The 15649-nt window shown below is 47.0% G+C and overlaps 4 protein-coding genes across 6 annotated transcripts; 3 read left to right on the top strand and 1 right to left on the bottom strand.

The window, feature by feature from the left end:
* Positions 1–283: 283 nt before the first annotated feature.
* Positions 284–8456, top strand: TERG_01127 (1,3-beta-glucan synthase component FKS1; the record flags this gene model as incomplete). 3 transcript variants are annotated; one of them, XM_003239097.2, is made up of 4 exons in its annotated part: positions 284–875; positions 945–1153; positions 1261–6525; positions 6577–6865. In XM_003239097.2, exons 2-4 carry the CDS (start codon positions 975–977, stop codon positions 6863–6865), a joined length of 5733 nt encoding a protein of 1910 aa, XP_003239145.1. In that variant the 5' UTR covers positions 284–875; positions 945–974. The 3 variants fall into 3 exon arrangements, with proteins under 3 accessions (XP_003239145.1, XP_047605345.1, XP_047605346.1); XM_047749246.1 differs by lacking the exon at positions 284–875 and having other exon boundaries at positions 1120–1153; positions 1249–6525; XM_047749245.1 differs by having other exon boundaries at positions 284–6525; positions 6577–8456.
* A 14-nt stretch (positions 8457–8470) lies between these two features.
* TERG_01128 (uncharacterized protein) lies at positions 8471–10515 on the top strand (the record flags this gene model as incomplete). The annotated part of the gene is made up of 4 exons (XM_003239098.2): positions 8471–9038; positions 9106–9206; positions 9260–9770; positions 9832–10515. Exons 1-4 carry the CDS (start codon positions 8808–8810, stop codon positions 10513–10515), a joined length of 1527 nt encoding a protein of 508 aa, XP_003239146.1. The 5' UTR covers positions 8471–8807.
* Positions 10516–11376: 861 nt separating this feature from the next.
* Positions 11377–12963, top strand: TERG_01129 (uncharacterized protein; the record flags this gene model as incomplete). The annotated part of the gene is made up of 2 exons (XM_003239099.1): positions 11377–11443; positions 11522–12963. The coding sequence occupies 2 exons, from the start codon at positions 11377–11379 to the stop codon at positions 12961–12963; spliced, it is 1509 nt and encodes a 502-aa protein (XP_003239147.1).
* A 350-nt stretch (positions 12964–13313) lies between these two features.
* On the bottom strand, positions 13314–14624 carry TERG_01130 (uncharacterized protein; the record flags this gene model as incomplete). The annotated part of the gene is made up of 1 exon (XM_003239100.2): positions 13314–14624. The coding sequence occupies one exon, from the start codon at positions 14622–14624 to the stop codon at positions 13314–13316; it is 1311 nt and encodes a 436-aa protein (XP_003239148.2).
* Positions 14625–15649: the final 1025 nt, after the last annotated feature.

A 15649-nucleotide genomic window follows, 5' to 3' on the forward strand; every position in this document is an offset into this window, starting at 1 on the left:
CTTCTTCTTTTCTTCTTCTTCCTGTGAAATCCGGTCAATTGACGACGACGCTGTGGAAGCCGACAGAGCGATCCCCTTTCGCGAGTCTTTTCAGGCACGACGAAGCCGTAGAGAAACTGCAGAAGCCATCGGACGAAGCATCTCAGGCAGAAAAAGAAGCAAAGCCAGCGCAGAGCGACGAGAAAAAAAAAAAAAAAAAAAAAAAAAAAAAAAAGAGCCAGCGAGGAATATTAAATCTCCTGCAGGCTGATCGTCGACACGTCAAGTCTCCTGCTTTTCCTCTCTATCGTCACCTTTTTTGCTTCTTTTCTTTTCTTATTCTTGCTCGTCCTTTTGCCGCCCTTTTTTCTCTTTTCTTCGTTCTCCCCTTCTTGACTCTGACTCTGCTCTACCCTCCCTCTTCACCCTCTCCTCCTCCTCCCTCTTCTTGTCTCGCACCGAAGTCACTCGTTGTGTGTACTCGACCTTTCGCTCTTTTTTTTCTTTTCTTCTTGTTCTTCTTCCTCTCTCTGCTGGTTGGAAGAGTGAGTGTCGACTGCTCGCTCAGGTGGTTCGTTCTTGCTACCGACGAAAGAAAAAGAAGTTGAGGAGAAAAAAAAAGGACGACATCAAACACTTCAAACCGCCAGCATCTCGAGCATATATTTCACGACATCAAACAAAAGACGCGAAGACATAGAGGAAAGACGTCAGAGAAACGATTCTTCACGCTCAATCGCTAGTTTAGACTCGGTTTCTTCGGTTTCTTGATTTTTGTGTTAGCGGGCTTGTTTCATTTGCACCCTCACGATTGTCACGTCACGACTGCATATCCAACGCCCACAAAGAACTTCTCTCGACGCTGCATCAAATCAACTGCATGGATTCGTGTTAAGGTGAGTGCTCATCCCCTTTGTGCTTGTCTGTGTCTGGGTAAGTATGGAAACTTGGGCTGACGGGTGCAGTGATTGTGTGAATTGACAGACCATCGCACGATGTCCGGCCACCCGCACCCCCAGGCGGTCCAGCAAGACCATTATGACGATGGCTACAACGGCCACGGACATGGTCACGGCGACTCCTACTACCAGGATCAGCATGGAGGAGCCTATTACGACCAATATGATTACCCCCAGGGCCAGCACCAGCAGGGTGATGGCTACTACGACAGAGCGTAAGCACACACTCTCCCCTCCCACCGTAAACCTCAAGTTACCCTCCCCATGTTTGAATTAGTCGGGTCATTAATTGAAATGGCGTTGCTCCAAGTGATTATTACAGTGGTGATCAGCACTATCCTCAGGATGGCTACTATGACAACAACCAGCAGTACTACCAGGATGACTACTATGACAACCAGTACTATGACCAGGGAGCTGGAGACCACAACCAGGGCCGTGGAAGACGCCGTCCCCATGACTCCGAGGAGGACTCGGAGACTTTCAGTGACTTTACCATGAGGTCTGATGCCCGTGGTGGTGATGGTGATTACTACGGCCGTGGTGACGAACGGTACAACAGCTACAGCGAGAGCCAGATGGGTGGCCGAGGATACCGACCTCCATCCTCTCAGATCTCCTACGGAAACCGATCTTCTGGAGCTGCTACTCCCATCTACGGAACCGATGCTCTTCCCATGGGTCAACGATCCCGCGAGCCCTATCCCGCATGGACTTCTGACGCTCAGATCCCACTCTCCAAGGAGGAGATCGAGGAGATCTTCTTGGACCTCGTCAACAAGTTTGGTTTCCAGCGGGACAGCATGCGTAACATGTACGATCACTTCATGGTGCAGCTCGACTCTCGAGCCTCTCGTATGACTCCCAACCAGGCTCTGCTTTCTCTCCACGCCGACTACATTGGCGGTGAGAATGCTAATTACCGCCGTTGGTACTTTGCTGCCCACCTCGACCTCGATGACGCCGTTGGATTTGCCAACATGAAACTTGGAAAGACCAACAGACGTACTCGCAAAGCCAGAAAGGCCGCCAAGAAGAAGGCCGGTGAGGAGCAAAAGGACGAGGCAGAGACGCTCGAGTCCCTAGAAGGCGACAACAGTCTCGAGGCAGCCGAGTACAGATGGAAGACCCGGATGAACCGCATGTCTCAGCACGACAGAGCTCGCCAAGTCGCCTTGTACCTGCTCTGCTGGGGTGAAGCTAACCAGACCAGATTCATGCCGGAGTGTCTCTGCTTCATCTTCAAGTGTGCTGACGACTACCTCCGCTCCCCCGAGTGCCAGAATCGTGTCGAACCCGTTCCGGAATTCACTTACCTTAACGAGATCATCACTCCACTGTACCAGTATTGCCGTGACCAGGGTTACGAGATTGTCGACGGTAAGTATGTCCGTCGCGAACGTGACCACGCTCAGATTATTGGCTATGACGACTGCAACCAGCTCTTCTGGTACCCAGAAGGTATCGAGCGTATCGTTCTCGAGGACAAAACCCGCCTCGTTGATGTTCCTCCAGCTGAGCGATGGAACAAGCTCAAAGATGTCAACTGGAAGAAGTGTTTCTTCAAGACCTACAAGGAAACTCGCTCCTGGTTCCACATGGTTGTCAACTTCAACCGTATTTGGATCATCCATGTTACTGCTTTCTGGTTCTACACTGCCTACAACTCCCAGACTCTCTACACCAAGAATTATACTCAGCAAGGCAACGAGTCCCCGCCAGCGGCCGCCGTCTGGTCCGCCGTTGGTCTCGGTGGTGCCATTGCTGCTTTCATCAACGTCTGGGCTACTCTCGCTGAATGGTGCTATGTTCCTCGTCAATGGGCTGGTGCGCAGCATCTGTCGAAACGTCTTCTCTTCCTGCTTGCTGTGTTTGTTGTCAACCTGGGACCCAGCGTCTATGTTTTCTTCGTCAGTCAGGACGCAGGAAAGGACAAGATTGCTCTTGCTCTTGGAATTGCACAGTTCTTCATTGCCTTGATTACGTTCATCTTCTTCTCGGTCATGCCGCTTGGTGGTCTTTTCGGAAGTTACCTTAAGCGAAACTCCCGGCAGTATGTTGCCAGTCAGACATTTACTGCCAGTTATCCTCGACTCCGAGGCAATGACCGATGGATGTCTTACGGATTGTGGGTTTGCGTTTTCGGAGCTAAGCTGGGAGAGTCTTACGTCTTCCTGACTCTTTCGCTCAAGGATCCTATTCGAATTTTGTCCAACACCCGTATCGGTATCTGTCATGGTGACGCGATTTTGAAGGACATTCTTTGCAAGTACCAGCCAAAGATTCTGCTCGGACTCATGTTCTTCACCGATCTAGTCCTCTTTTTCTTGGATACCTATCTGTGGTACATTATCCTCAACGCCATCTTCTCCGTTGCCAGATCCTTTTACCTTGGCGTTTCCATCTGGACTCCATGGAGGAATATCTTCTCTCGCCTGCCAAAGCGTATCTACTCCAAGGTTCTTGCTACCACTGACATGGAAATCAAGTACAAGCCCAAGGTCCTTATCTCTCAGGTGTGGAACGCAGTTGTCATCTCTATGTACCGTGAACATCTCTTGGCTATCGACCACGTTCAAAAGCTCCTCTATCATCAGGTTCCATCCGAGCAAGAAGGAAAGCGTACCCTTCGTGCGCCAACTTTCTTCGTCTCTCAAGAAGATCACTCCTTCAAGACTGAGTTCTTCCCGCCTCTTAGCGAAGCCGAGCGTCGTATCTCCTTCTTTGCCCAGTCTCTGTCTACTCCAATCCCAGAGCCGGTGCCTGTTGACAACATGCCAACCTTCACTGTCCTAATTCCCCACTACAGTGAAAAGATTCTCTTGTCCCTGCGTGAGATTATCCGTGAAGATGAGCCATACTCCCGTGTCACTCTGTTGGAATACCTTAAACAGCTTCACCCACACGAATGGGACTGCTTCGTCAAAGATACCAAGATTCTGGCTGATGAGACTTCCCAGTTTAACGGAGATGATGAGAAGAATGCAAAGGACGCCCAGAAGAGCAAGATTAATGACCTTCCGTTCTACTGCATTGGTTTTAAATCTGCTGCTCCCGAGTACACTCTCCGTACCCGTATTTGGGCTTCCCTCCGTTCTCAGACTTTGTACCGTACCATTTCTGGATTCATGAACTACAGCCGTGCTATCAAATTGCTCTACCGTGTTGAGAACCCGGAGGTTGTCCAAATGTTTGGCGGTAACTCTGACAAATTGGAACGTGAATTGGAACGCATGGCCCGCCGCAAGTTCAAGATTTGTGTTTCCATGCAGCGATTCGCCAAGTTCAACAAAGAAGAACGTGAAAACACTGAATTCTTGCTCCGTGCCTACCCCGACCTTCAGATCGCTTATCTTGACGAAGAACCTCCAGTGAATGAGGGTGAGGAACCCCGACTGTTCTCAGCCCTCATCGATGGACACTCTGAAATCTTGGAGAACGGCCTTCGACGACCAAAGTTCAGAGTCCAGCTTTCTGGTAACCCAATTCTTGGTGACGGAAAGTCTGACAACCAGAACCATGCCATCATCTTCTACCGCGGTGAATATATTCAGCTTATCGACGCTAACCAGGACAACTACTTGGAAGAATGCTTGAAGATTCGAAGTGTGCTTGCTGAGTTCGAGGAAATGACCACTGAAAACATCTCTCCATACACTCCAGGTCTTCCACCAGTGAACTTTGACCCTGTTGCCATTCTTGGAGCTCGTGAATACATTTTCTCTGAGAACATTGGTATACTCGGTGACGTTGCTGCCGGAAAGGAACAGACATTCGGTACTCTCTTCGCTCGTACTCTCGCTCAGATTGGTGGCAAGCTTCACTACGGACATCCTGATTTCCTTAACGCTATCTTTATGAATACTCGTGGTGGTGTCTCCAAAGCTCAAAAGGGTCTGCATCTTAACGAGGATATTTACGCCGGTATGAATGCTCTGCTCCGTGGTGGCCGTATCAAGCACTGTGAATACTACCAGTGTGGTAAGGGTCGTGATCTTGGATTTGGCTCTATTCTTAACTTCACCACCAAAATCGGAACTGGTATGGGTGAACAGATGCTTTCTCGTGAATACTACTACCTAGGAACCCAATTGCCGCTCGACAGATTCTTGTCCTTCTTCTATGCCCATCCTGGTTTCCACATCAATAACATCTTCATTATTTTGTCTGTGCAGCTCTTCATGATCTGTCTTATTAACCTCGGAGCCTTGAGACATGAGACTATTCTTTGCCAGGTTAAGAAGGGTGTTCCAATTACTGACGAACTGATGCCAACTGGATGTGCTGATCTCAACCCCATCAAGGACTGGGTCAACCGTTGTATCTTGTCTATTTGCATCGTTTTCCTGCTATCCTTCTTGCCGCTGGTTGTTCAAGAATTGACTGAGCGTGGTTTCTGGAGAGCCGCTACCCGTTTGGCTAAGCACTTCGGATCCTTCTCTCCTCTTTTCGAAGTGTTCGTGTGTCAGATCTACGCCAACTCTCTTCACAACAACTTGTCGTTCGGTGGTGCCCGATATATTGGTACTGGTCGTGGTTTTGCTACCGCTCGTATTCCGTTCGGTATTCTTTACTCGCGTTTCGCTGGTCCATCCATCTACCTTGGTGCACGATCGCTGATGATGCTTCTATTCGCAACTGCCACCGTCTGGCTTCCTGGCTTGTTGTACTTTTGGGTATCGCTCCTTGCTCTCTGCATTTCGCCCTTCTTGTTCAACCCTCACCAGTTCTCTTGGAATGATTTCTTCATTGATTACCGTGATTATTTGAGATGGCTGTCTCGTGGTAACTCGCGTTCCCATGCCTCCTCTTGGATCGCTTATTGCCGACTCTCGCGTACACGAATCACCGGTTACAAGCGCAAAGTCCTTGGTTCCCCATCTGAGAAGCTCTCTGGTGACATACCCCGAGCCAAGTTCTCTAACATCTTCTTCAGTGAAATTATCGGCCCATTGGTGCTTGTTGCTGTGACTCTCATTCCATACCTCTTCATCAACGCTCAGACTGGTGTTCGAAAGGAAAACAACCCCGATCATAAGATTCAGCCAACCAACTCCCTTATCCGTGTTGGTCTTGTTGCTCTTGGCCCTATCGCACTCAACGCAGGTGTCTGTCTTGGTATGTTCGGCATGGCCTGTTGTATGGGCCCCATTCTCAGCATGTGCTGCAAGAAATTTGGTGCCGTCCTCGCTGCCATTGCCCACGGATTCGCTGTTGTCGGCCTCCTCATCTTCTTTGAAATCATGTTTTTCCTTGAGGGCTTCTCTTTCAGTCGTACCCTTGCTGGAATGATTGCTGTCACTGCCATCCAGCGATTTGTCTTCAAACTAATCATTGGCCTTGCCCTGACAAGAGAATTCCGACAAGATGACGCTAACATTGCCTGGTGGACTGGTAAATGGTATGGTATGGGTTGGCATTCGCTGTCTCAACCTGGCCGTGAGTTCCTTTGCAAGATCACTGAACTCGGCATGTTTGCTGCTGATTTCATCCTCGGCCATGTCATCTTGATTCTCATGCTTCCGGCCTTGTGTATCCCATACGTTGACAAGGGTCACTCCGTCATCCTCTTCTGGCTCAGACCAAGGTAAGCATAGCCTGCAATCCCTTCTTATTATATATACTTACCATTTTTTAGTCGTCAAATCCGACCTCCAATCTACTCTCTCAAGCAGTCGAAGCTTCGCAAGCGCCGTGTCATCCGCTTTGCGATTCTATACTTCACCATGTTCTTCCTCTTTGCCATTGTTATCGCCGGCCCTCTAATCATGAAGACCCTCAAGATCAGCCTTCCAGATATCCCTCTCCAGTTGTTGCAACCTAGTGGACTTAACAACAATGACACCAGCTCCAGCCATACTGGAAAGGCTGCTACCGGTGGCGCTGGCGCACAGAACACTGAAGCTGCCAAGCTCTTACGCTTCTAAAGACAAAACAGCAGCTTAAAATATATCTTCTTTTCCCGCCATTTCGTGTCACCCACTCGCCCTGCAGTGTGCCATCTGCTGGTGGAGGTGCGCTGAACCAAAACAAAAGCAAAAAAGATAAAAAAAAAATGAAAGAAAAAGAAAAAGAACATGTTACGAACAAAGCTTGCCCGGGCTGTAGGCGAAAATAAACACCTCATTATGTACGGTATTTCCTATCCTCTCTTATCTTGTTATTTTCCCTCCTGCCTTTCGCATTTTGCATTTCTCGCCACCTCTATAATGGAATGAAACGCTCCTCTAGTGTGTTTTTAGTTGTCTCCTTTTTCCCCAAGATGTGGAGTTGGATTGTGTCAGTTTTCTATCTTTTCCTACCCCTTTCGAACACCCCCCCCTTTATTGATCAAACACTCCGTGGGCTTTTGGCCTTGTATTAGACTAATGTTCTATCTTCTATCATGGTATTGGGGGTCTGTATTTTCCTTTCTTTTTTCCTTCTAGCTTGAATAGTACGTAATTCGAACAAAAACACTACATTTAGCATATGATATTCAGGACTCAATTGTATCTATCTAGTCTATACCTCCTCTTTCTATCAGTTTAGCATTTAAGCACTTTTGTACAGATATACAAGCTGTCCGGGTCTCTAACTTGCCGATGGTTGATATGCGATATCCATTACATACGATTTTCACCGTTCCACGACTAGAATCTCAGAACGGGCTGATGAGTCAGGGGCTCAACATATTATGACTTGATATGAGGTTATACGGTCCATTTACTCGGGATTTACAACTTGCGAGCGCCCCGAGAAACAACCAGGGCATCAACTTTCGGTGACCGTAAGCTCATCAACGGAATAATTAACCAATTGTTACCCATCCGAGCATCCCGGTTTGCCCTGCAGTTGTGCTATATAAACAGTTACTCATCATGGCTCCTGTCTTGTCTCAAAAGCTCCAGCTATGGAACCATGGCAGTAAGTGACTACCTGAAGCCTATTTGGTACATCCGGTTATTCAAGCACTGGCCGGAACACCTTTCTAGGTTACTTTAATATCTTCTCTCGCGAGACCCGTGTAGAAGGATTGAAAATCGCCTATCAAATCCGAGAGGCGGCCACATATACGTTTGTTTAAGGAACTAACCGACGCTGTCATTGAGATATCACCGATAACCAGGAAAAATAGAAATATTAAGTCTACCTACCAATGGATACGACTGAAGTTGAAACCCAGCTGAAGCGTTGCTGGTCTTACCTTTGCAGAGTAGCAATTATCAATGCTACCTTTTGCTTTTAGTGGGAGCAGGAGCTTTTGAGACGACCTGCCATCTGCTCGCTATTCTGACAATGACTTAAACATTAAGATGAGCCCCAGGTAGAGACAATGATTTTGATATCTTCGGAGACGATCACTTAAGGTTATGACCCGTTCATCAGCCAATCAGGTCTTCCGGAGACAGAATTCTTCCATGGGTCAATGATATTATGGACAAATATTCATCTCTCCTACAAAATAAGGAATGAAACAAATACAGAAGCTTAACTCTATCAATATCGTTCATTAGCAGCTGCTAGTTAGTTAATTTAATATATTAATATGCTATTGATGTCTGGAAAATTAGTATGCAGCCCCTTAATATCACGTGATGATTCTCATCCTTCCTGCTATCAAATAATAAAAAAAAAGTTAGCTCGAAGAGAGATGAGAGCAAAAACACCTTCTTCATCCGCCTTTGCTCGAGGAATTCGTCCTCTACCTATATCGCCCCCTACAGAGCCTGGTCAAGCTGGCTGAAGTGCTCTCTCGTTAATTGACGCTTTCTCCAGCCTCCGTCCTCCTACTTCCGACGCCTCTGTTTCATCTACCTACAAAATTTCCAACCCAATCGATAAGAGAAATCTGCAGCCTAGTAACGAACCGAAGGGATACACAATGACATGATGGACCTCCAGGAGACGCAAAGAATCACCCTTGAATACCTCCATATCCTAGCAGACCAGTTCCAGCGCGTTCCCGGCTCAGCCATTGTCCTCCGATATATCAAGTCGAGCTATCAGAATGATCCTGTCCGCTCGGCCGTGGAGCTTTTCCTGTTCCTTTTCGCAGTGAGATATCTTCTTGCGCCAAAGTATTCGACTAAGCGTGACTTTGTACCTCTTTCAGAGGAGGTATGAACTCTCTATCATCTCTGTTTTGTCTTCGCCTCTTTGGTCGGATAGCTGACCTGCGCCATAGGAAATCGATGATTTAGTAGATGATTGGACCCCGGAGCCACTTGTTTTGCCTTCGACCGCGCAAGATGAAGAAGATGTTGAGAAACGGGTTGTGCTTACGGGGTGAGTTGGTTCTTGTGACTTCATGAGAATGTTCATTGCTTATTGGTCTCTAGTCCTACCGGCCCAAAATCTAAGCTCGTGAACGGACGAACTGTTACGAACCTTGCGTCGTATAACTTCTACAACTTCGTTGCGAATGACACTCTGAAGGAGAAAGCCATTCAGACCGTTCGAACTTATGGAGTCGGTCCGTGTGGACCTCCCGGATTCTACGGAACCCAGGATGTGCATATGCGTACTGAAGCTGACGTTGCTACATTCCTCGGTACTCCTGCTTGTATCATCTATTCTCAGGCCTTTTCGACGATCTCTAGTGTTATTCCTGCATTTTCCAAGCGTGGTGATATCATAGTTGTGGATAAGGGCGTTAACCATGCTATTCGGAAAGGTATTCAGATCTCAAGAAGTACAGTGAGGTGGTATGAACATAATGATATGGACGACTTGGAACGTGTTCTGAGCAAAATTACCAAGGAGCAGGCAAAGAAGCCGTTGACCCGGAGATTCATCATCACCGAAGGGTTGTTCCAGGATAGGGGTGACATGTGTGACTTGCCTAAGATCGTATGTCGACTCTTACTTTCTCGTGTGCTATTCCACTTCTAACAATCACTAACCTATGTAGGTCGAGTTGAAACTTCGATACAAGTTCAGACTTATCCTGGACGAGAGTGTCTCCTTTGGAGTACTTGGCCGTACTGGCCGTGGTATCACTGAGCACCAGAATGTCGACCCTGCAGAAGCTGATATGATCATTGGTTCATTGTCTGGAGTGTTCATTGGCGGTGGCGGCTTCTGTGCCGGATCCAAAGAAATCGTCAACCACCAGCGCATCTCTGCCTCAGCCTACTGCTACTCTGCTGCCCTGACTGCACTGCTAGCCACGACGGCAAGTGAGACCATAGCGCTGCTGCACAATAGCCCCGAGCTCATCGTTCAGCTCAGAGAGAACATCAAGGCTATGTGGACCCAACTCGATCCTCGCAGTGACTGGGTGTACTGCACCAGCGCTCCAGAGAATCCCGTCATGATGCTCGTACTAAAGCCCGAAGTGGTTTCGTCCAAACGGCTCACCATCGAAGACCAACATCACATTTTACAAGAGATAGTTGATGAGACGCTAGCCAATGGTGTGCTTATCACCCGTCTCAAGCCTGTCCCTGACGAGACTATCTCTAAACAGAACCATACCCCCCCTGCCCCTGCCCTCAAGGTTTGCATTACCACCGGCTTGTCCAAGAAGGAGATTGAGAAGGCCGGCATCGTCATCCGTCATGCCATCACGAAGATTCTTCGACAAAAGCGATGAATCTAGACACGAAGCACAAGCATCCTTTTAATATCCCCTTAATATTACTACTGTAAATCTAGCTTCTTCTTCTCTGGTGTCACCCTACGGCTTTCTTCCCCTCGTTGCTGGGCCTCACTGTACTTTTCTCCTAGATAGTACATATATATATTTTTAATCAACGAAATGGACTAATGTGGATGTGTGATGGCCGCTTCTGGATTGTCTGGTGATATAGAGGGCCTATTACGACAGTGACGGCCATGGCTTCAAGTATGTATTCCCTGACTAGTGTGGTTCAGGTTGCTATATATGGCTAACCAATCTCTAGATGTACATCTAATGCCAGGTTCTCCTGGTATGCTGTATACCCATTTAATACTCTAATACCCTACCTATATACCTATATCCAGTATCTACCATATGTAAAAGCAGAAGTTCTGCAATAATAAATATACCAAACTAATATTCATGATTGATATTATTACAAAAGCAAAAGAAAAGAGAAAGCTGGTAGACTATGGCTTGATATCACTTTATTCGTTCTGTTTTCCTTCACTTCACTTGTTGTGGTCTTCCTTCACTTACGCGTCTCTCCCACCCCCCTATTTATTTCTCCTGAAACCTTTCTTTCTCTTCTTCTTCTTTCTTCAACCTCCCACCACAACTTGATATCACAGAAATACCCTCTAACTATCACCGACCTTTCCTGTACGTAGCTTGCTAGTACGCCGTTTGCCCCTTTTTCTGTGCCTGCTGCGTTCTATCTAGACCTGCTAGCTCTGGAGACGCGTCGATAAAGATGCTAACCATAATATCAACTCCTCTAGATACCCTTCTCCGTCTCTATCTGCGTATCTTTTAGGCACAGCAAGAAGCAAGATGAAGACTAATCTCTTCATCTTTGCTGCTTTCTTTCTCCCGGGCTCTGTGGTTGCTAGGCCTCACAGTATGTTCTTCATCTTTTCTTCTGGAGCCTTACTGCGCGTCTTACCCTAGGCCAGACACTTATTCTCTTCTACTATAGACCACAATCATGCTCATGGCCTGGAGAAACGCGCTTATGTGACTGATACTATTGTTGTTAAGGTGCCTGAGGTTATCAACTGGGTTGATAATGCTGGCAATACCGTCACAATTGAAACTAAGGGGATGAAGTCTTTCAAGACCGTTCATCCTACCCCTGACAATGGAGATGTTGGCACTACTATCTTCCCTGATACCTCTACTATGGCTACTACCACAGTCACCAATATACCCACTTCTGTCTCTACCCCTGTCCCTAAGCCAGAGCCTACCACCGAGGTAAAAATCCCTGACCTGAATCCGGGGTCGACTGAGATCAAACAAACTAAGGACATTACTACCACCAAAATCAAGCCCTCGGAGCCTGTTATTACTGAGCCGAAAAGCACTGATAAGCAAAATGGTGTTTCCCCTGTGCAGCCCACTATCACTGAGCCAAAGAAAACAGAGACCACAGCGCATGAGCCTACCATCACGGGTCCAGGGACGACTGCTCAGCCAACAGAGACGAGCGCCACCAAGACCACGATTACTGAAGTCAAACCGACCTCTGTTAGGCCAACCGAGCCTCCGACGACATCTATTCAGTCTCTAGCTCCAAGCAAGCCTTCAAACGTACCTGCTCATACTTCCTTGCCAGCCAAGGACCCTACTGAAAAATGGATTCCTGCAAATGGGTTTGGAATCTGCTATGCCCCATATGCTGCTGACGGGAAATGCAAAAACCAGGACCAAGTCAATGCAGACTTTGCAAAGCTGAATGAGTATAGTATTGTTCGTTCCTATGGCGTTGACTGCAACCAAATTGCAATGATGCTTAATGCGGCAAAGACTTACAACAAGAAAGTTATGCTTGGCCTTTTCACCATTCAAAACGTCGACTCTGATTTGAACATTTTCCTTGCCGCTGCAAAGAACAACTGGGCATACATCTACGCCGTTGCTATTGGCAACGAAGTCGTTAACACCAGAAAAGCATCAGCTAATGCCCTCGTCAACGCGGTCAATCACTCTAGGGATGTCCTTCGTTTTAACGGATACAATGGCCCAGTCGTAGCCGTCGACACCGTCAATGCCATGACCGCTCATCCAGAAATCTGTTACGCATCTGATTTCTGTGCTGTCAATATCCACCCATTTTTCGATCCGCATACCTCCGCTTCTGAGGCCGGACAGTTCGTTAGAGAGCAATCCAAGGCTGTTTCTAATGCCGTACACGGAGCCAAGAGAGTTATTGTCACTGAAACTGGATGGCCTCATGGCGGCTACCAAAACGGAGAAGCTTTTCCCTCAAGAGAGAACCAGCGCATTGCTATCGAGAACATAAAGCAGGCTTACAAAGATACCAATGGAGAGCTGTTCTTATTCTCTGCTTTCGATGATCCATGGAAAGTAGATGGTTCCAACACTTTCGGTGCAGAGAAGTACTGGGGTATCTACTAAAGGTCGATTTAGTAATCGACTATCTGACTGATGCTCATAGACATGAGAATTCTGATTTTACGACAAACGAAAGGATGCAACAAAGTGAGAACATTTTACCCTGACATAGGTGGAAAAAAGGGATTAAAAAAAAAAAAAAAAAAGGCCCAAATGGATTAGCTTAGTATACTTTAGAACATCGAATGAATACCCCTTGTCACCAAAATCTCACTTCTCTACTTCACTTGTAGACACAGCACTAGATTTCATTAATGATGTAGCAATGACGACTGTAATAGGACGGAATGATGAAAATTCAAAATCGCTATGCATCTAAGTACAAATTTGGCCAAAATTAAAAAATTTCTTCCTCATGTAATGTGCACGTTCCCCACTTGCTCTGGAAGTTCGTTCTCAACCATTTCCACTGTTATGGTTGGAGTAGCAGGAACATCTCTATTGCCATTTGTGTGCGGTGTTTGAGGCTGTGATGAAGTTGGATTGTGGCTGGCTTCGGTTAAGGTTGCACTGCAGTTTTGGGTATGGTGGGTAGCATTGACATGGCCATTGGTATCTTGATGCTTCTGATGCTGTTGATGTGCACGCCACCGCCTGGTTCTCGGGGGCTCTGGCTTCTGAGATGGCTTGTTAGGCGCATAATTTTGAGGATTATGTGGAGGCGGAGGCGGAGGACGGGAAGCCGAGTGTGGTTGTCTGACATGGCAATGATGATGGGATTTGACAGGATGAGTTGGAGGTACCGAATGTGAAGATCTGCGAGGAGGAGGAACTGCCGGGGGTGTGCTAGGGTGGTAAATATGAATTTTATGCGAGCCAGAAGATGAGGGGAAGCAGTATGACGTGGATGTAATCGAATCAGGCGATTGAACCACAGGTTCCTTCGGGCTCGAGCACGCAGTATTGTCTTCAATTTTACAAACAGGAGAGGAGGCGGAGGTAGGGTTTTCTGCTGTATCCTCTGGTTCTGGCAGATGGAATTTCGAAATCCCTGATTCCGAGGATCCTCGATATCCATGGCTTGAACTTGCCCTCTCACCTGCTTCCTTTGATTCGGCTCTCCGACGCGCTCTGGAACGGCGTGCTATTGGAGGTTCTGGCTTTTGTTTCACCACAGCCAGTCCTTTACTCGGTATAACGACGCCCGGCTTCTCTTTGTGAGAAGCTACCTTTGCAATGCTATGTGAAGAAGAGCGTGCAGAGTCAAGTCCAAGGGCCGTTGATACGGCAGCCGGATGCTGATGAGGTGATGATGAGGTATCATGTCCGTGAAGATTCTCATCCAGACTTGTCTGAGGAGAAATTGGTGAACCAATGCTAGGAACTTCCACGCTTCCTAATGAATCTGTATTGGCATGGCCGTTCGTCTTCGAAGTCTCAATTGATACTGGTTCGGATAACTCTTTTGTGAACCAATTAGTTCCTTCGCATATCCAGTCAACCTGGCTACACCGCAAGACAAGCCTTTTTGTGGTATCATCCACTTCGTTGAAATGAAGAATTCTTTCGCTATCGTCACCAGCATCTGTATCAGACCATTGTCCCCTAATTAGAGTTGTGAAGAGCTTTCTAAGCTCCTCTTGTCTATCGTGCGGGGGATACTTCAATTGAGTATGAGCAAGAAGTGGGTATAAAACTCTGAGATATGTATGGCGGAGGGGCATCGCATCTTCAGGGAGATCATAAAGGTTACGAATAAGAATATCGACAAGAACACGAAGATCATTAGTATAAAAATATTCATAAGTGGAGGGCGTCGTAAATAGCAGGTATAGAATTTTGAGGGTGAGAAGCTGTAAAGAAGTTTCATCTAATTCAATGTGATTAGTTTTTGGGAACTGTTAGGGGGGAAAGGGAAAAAATACCTTCACGGTTAAGGAGAAGAATGATGTTTTCTCCAAAAGTCTTATAAAGACTGCCATGCATAGATAGAACTTTCATTACTTTGTTCGTTAATGGCATAGTTGTAGTCCGGTCTCCAGTAGGGTCATGGCTTGATACCATGAACTGCTCATTGAGAACTAGCTACAGAGGCGTCAAGTCAGAATTGATAATGCCAGAAGTAGGGAAAAGAATATCATACCAAAACACGAATCACAGGATAATGATACGGGTCATTAGGGTCCTCTGGCGGCCCTTCAATTATTTGTAGAAGATACTTTATGAACCCATCGTCCACGGTCACTATGAGGTGAAGATGTAAGTATACGATCACAACGTGCTACTCACAGGTACCCAGCAACGAAGCAGCCCTGTAACTAATAACCGCTTTTAGCCACTCCAAGACTCACCTAGGTCTTCTATCTTAACCCTCTGGATCCTGGACATCTCATACAAGAGATCCATTAACAACCGGTGCAGGCTAGCTTCAACACCACTACCAGAGTGGTCATTGCCCCTTAGCGATTGTATTAACTCCAATAGTCGACAAAACGCCCCTTCTTCACACATCATCTCGAAGGTAGCTTCATTTTCACACCCGTCGAAGAGGAGGAGGGACACGATCCCGAGCAGATTTTCATGTGAATCTTCCTATGAAACGAGTTATCCCGGTTAGATCTGATGTCCTGAACCAAAGCTCAACCTGAAATGTATATACCTGGAGTAGGCTGTATATTATCTGAAGTCGTATATAATCTGCATTATTTGTGAATAGCGGAGATGACAAAACTAGCTCCGTACATCGGGT

Source organism: Trichophyton rubrum (assembly GCF_000151425.1).
Source record: "Trichophyton rubrum CBS 118892 genomic scaffold supercont2.1, whole genome shotgun sequence".
Taxonomy (NCBI): Eukaryota; Fungi; Ascomycota; class Eurotiomycetes; order Onygenales; family Arthrodermataceae; genus Trichophyton; species Trichophyton rubrum.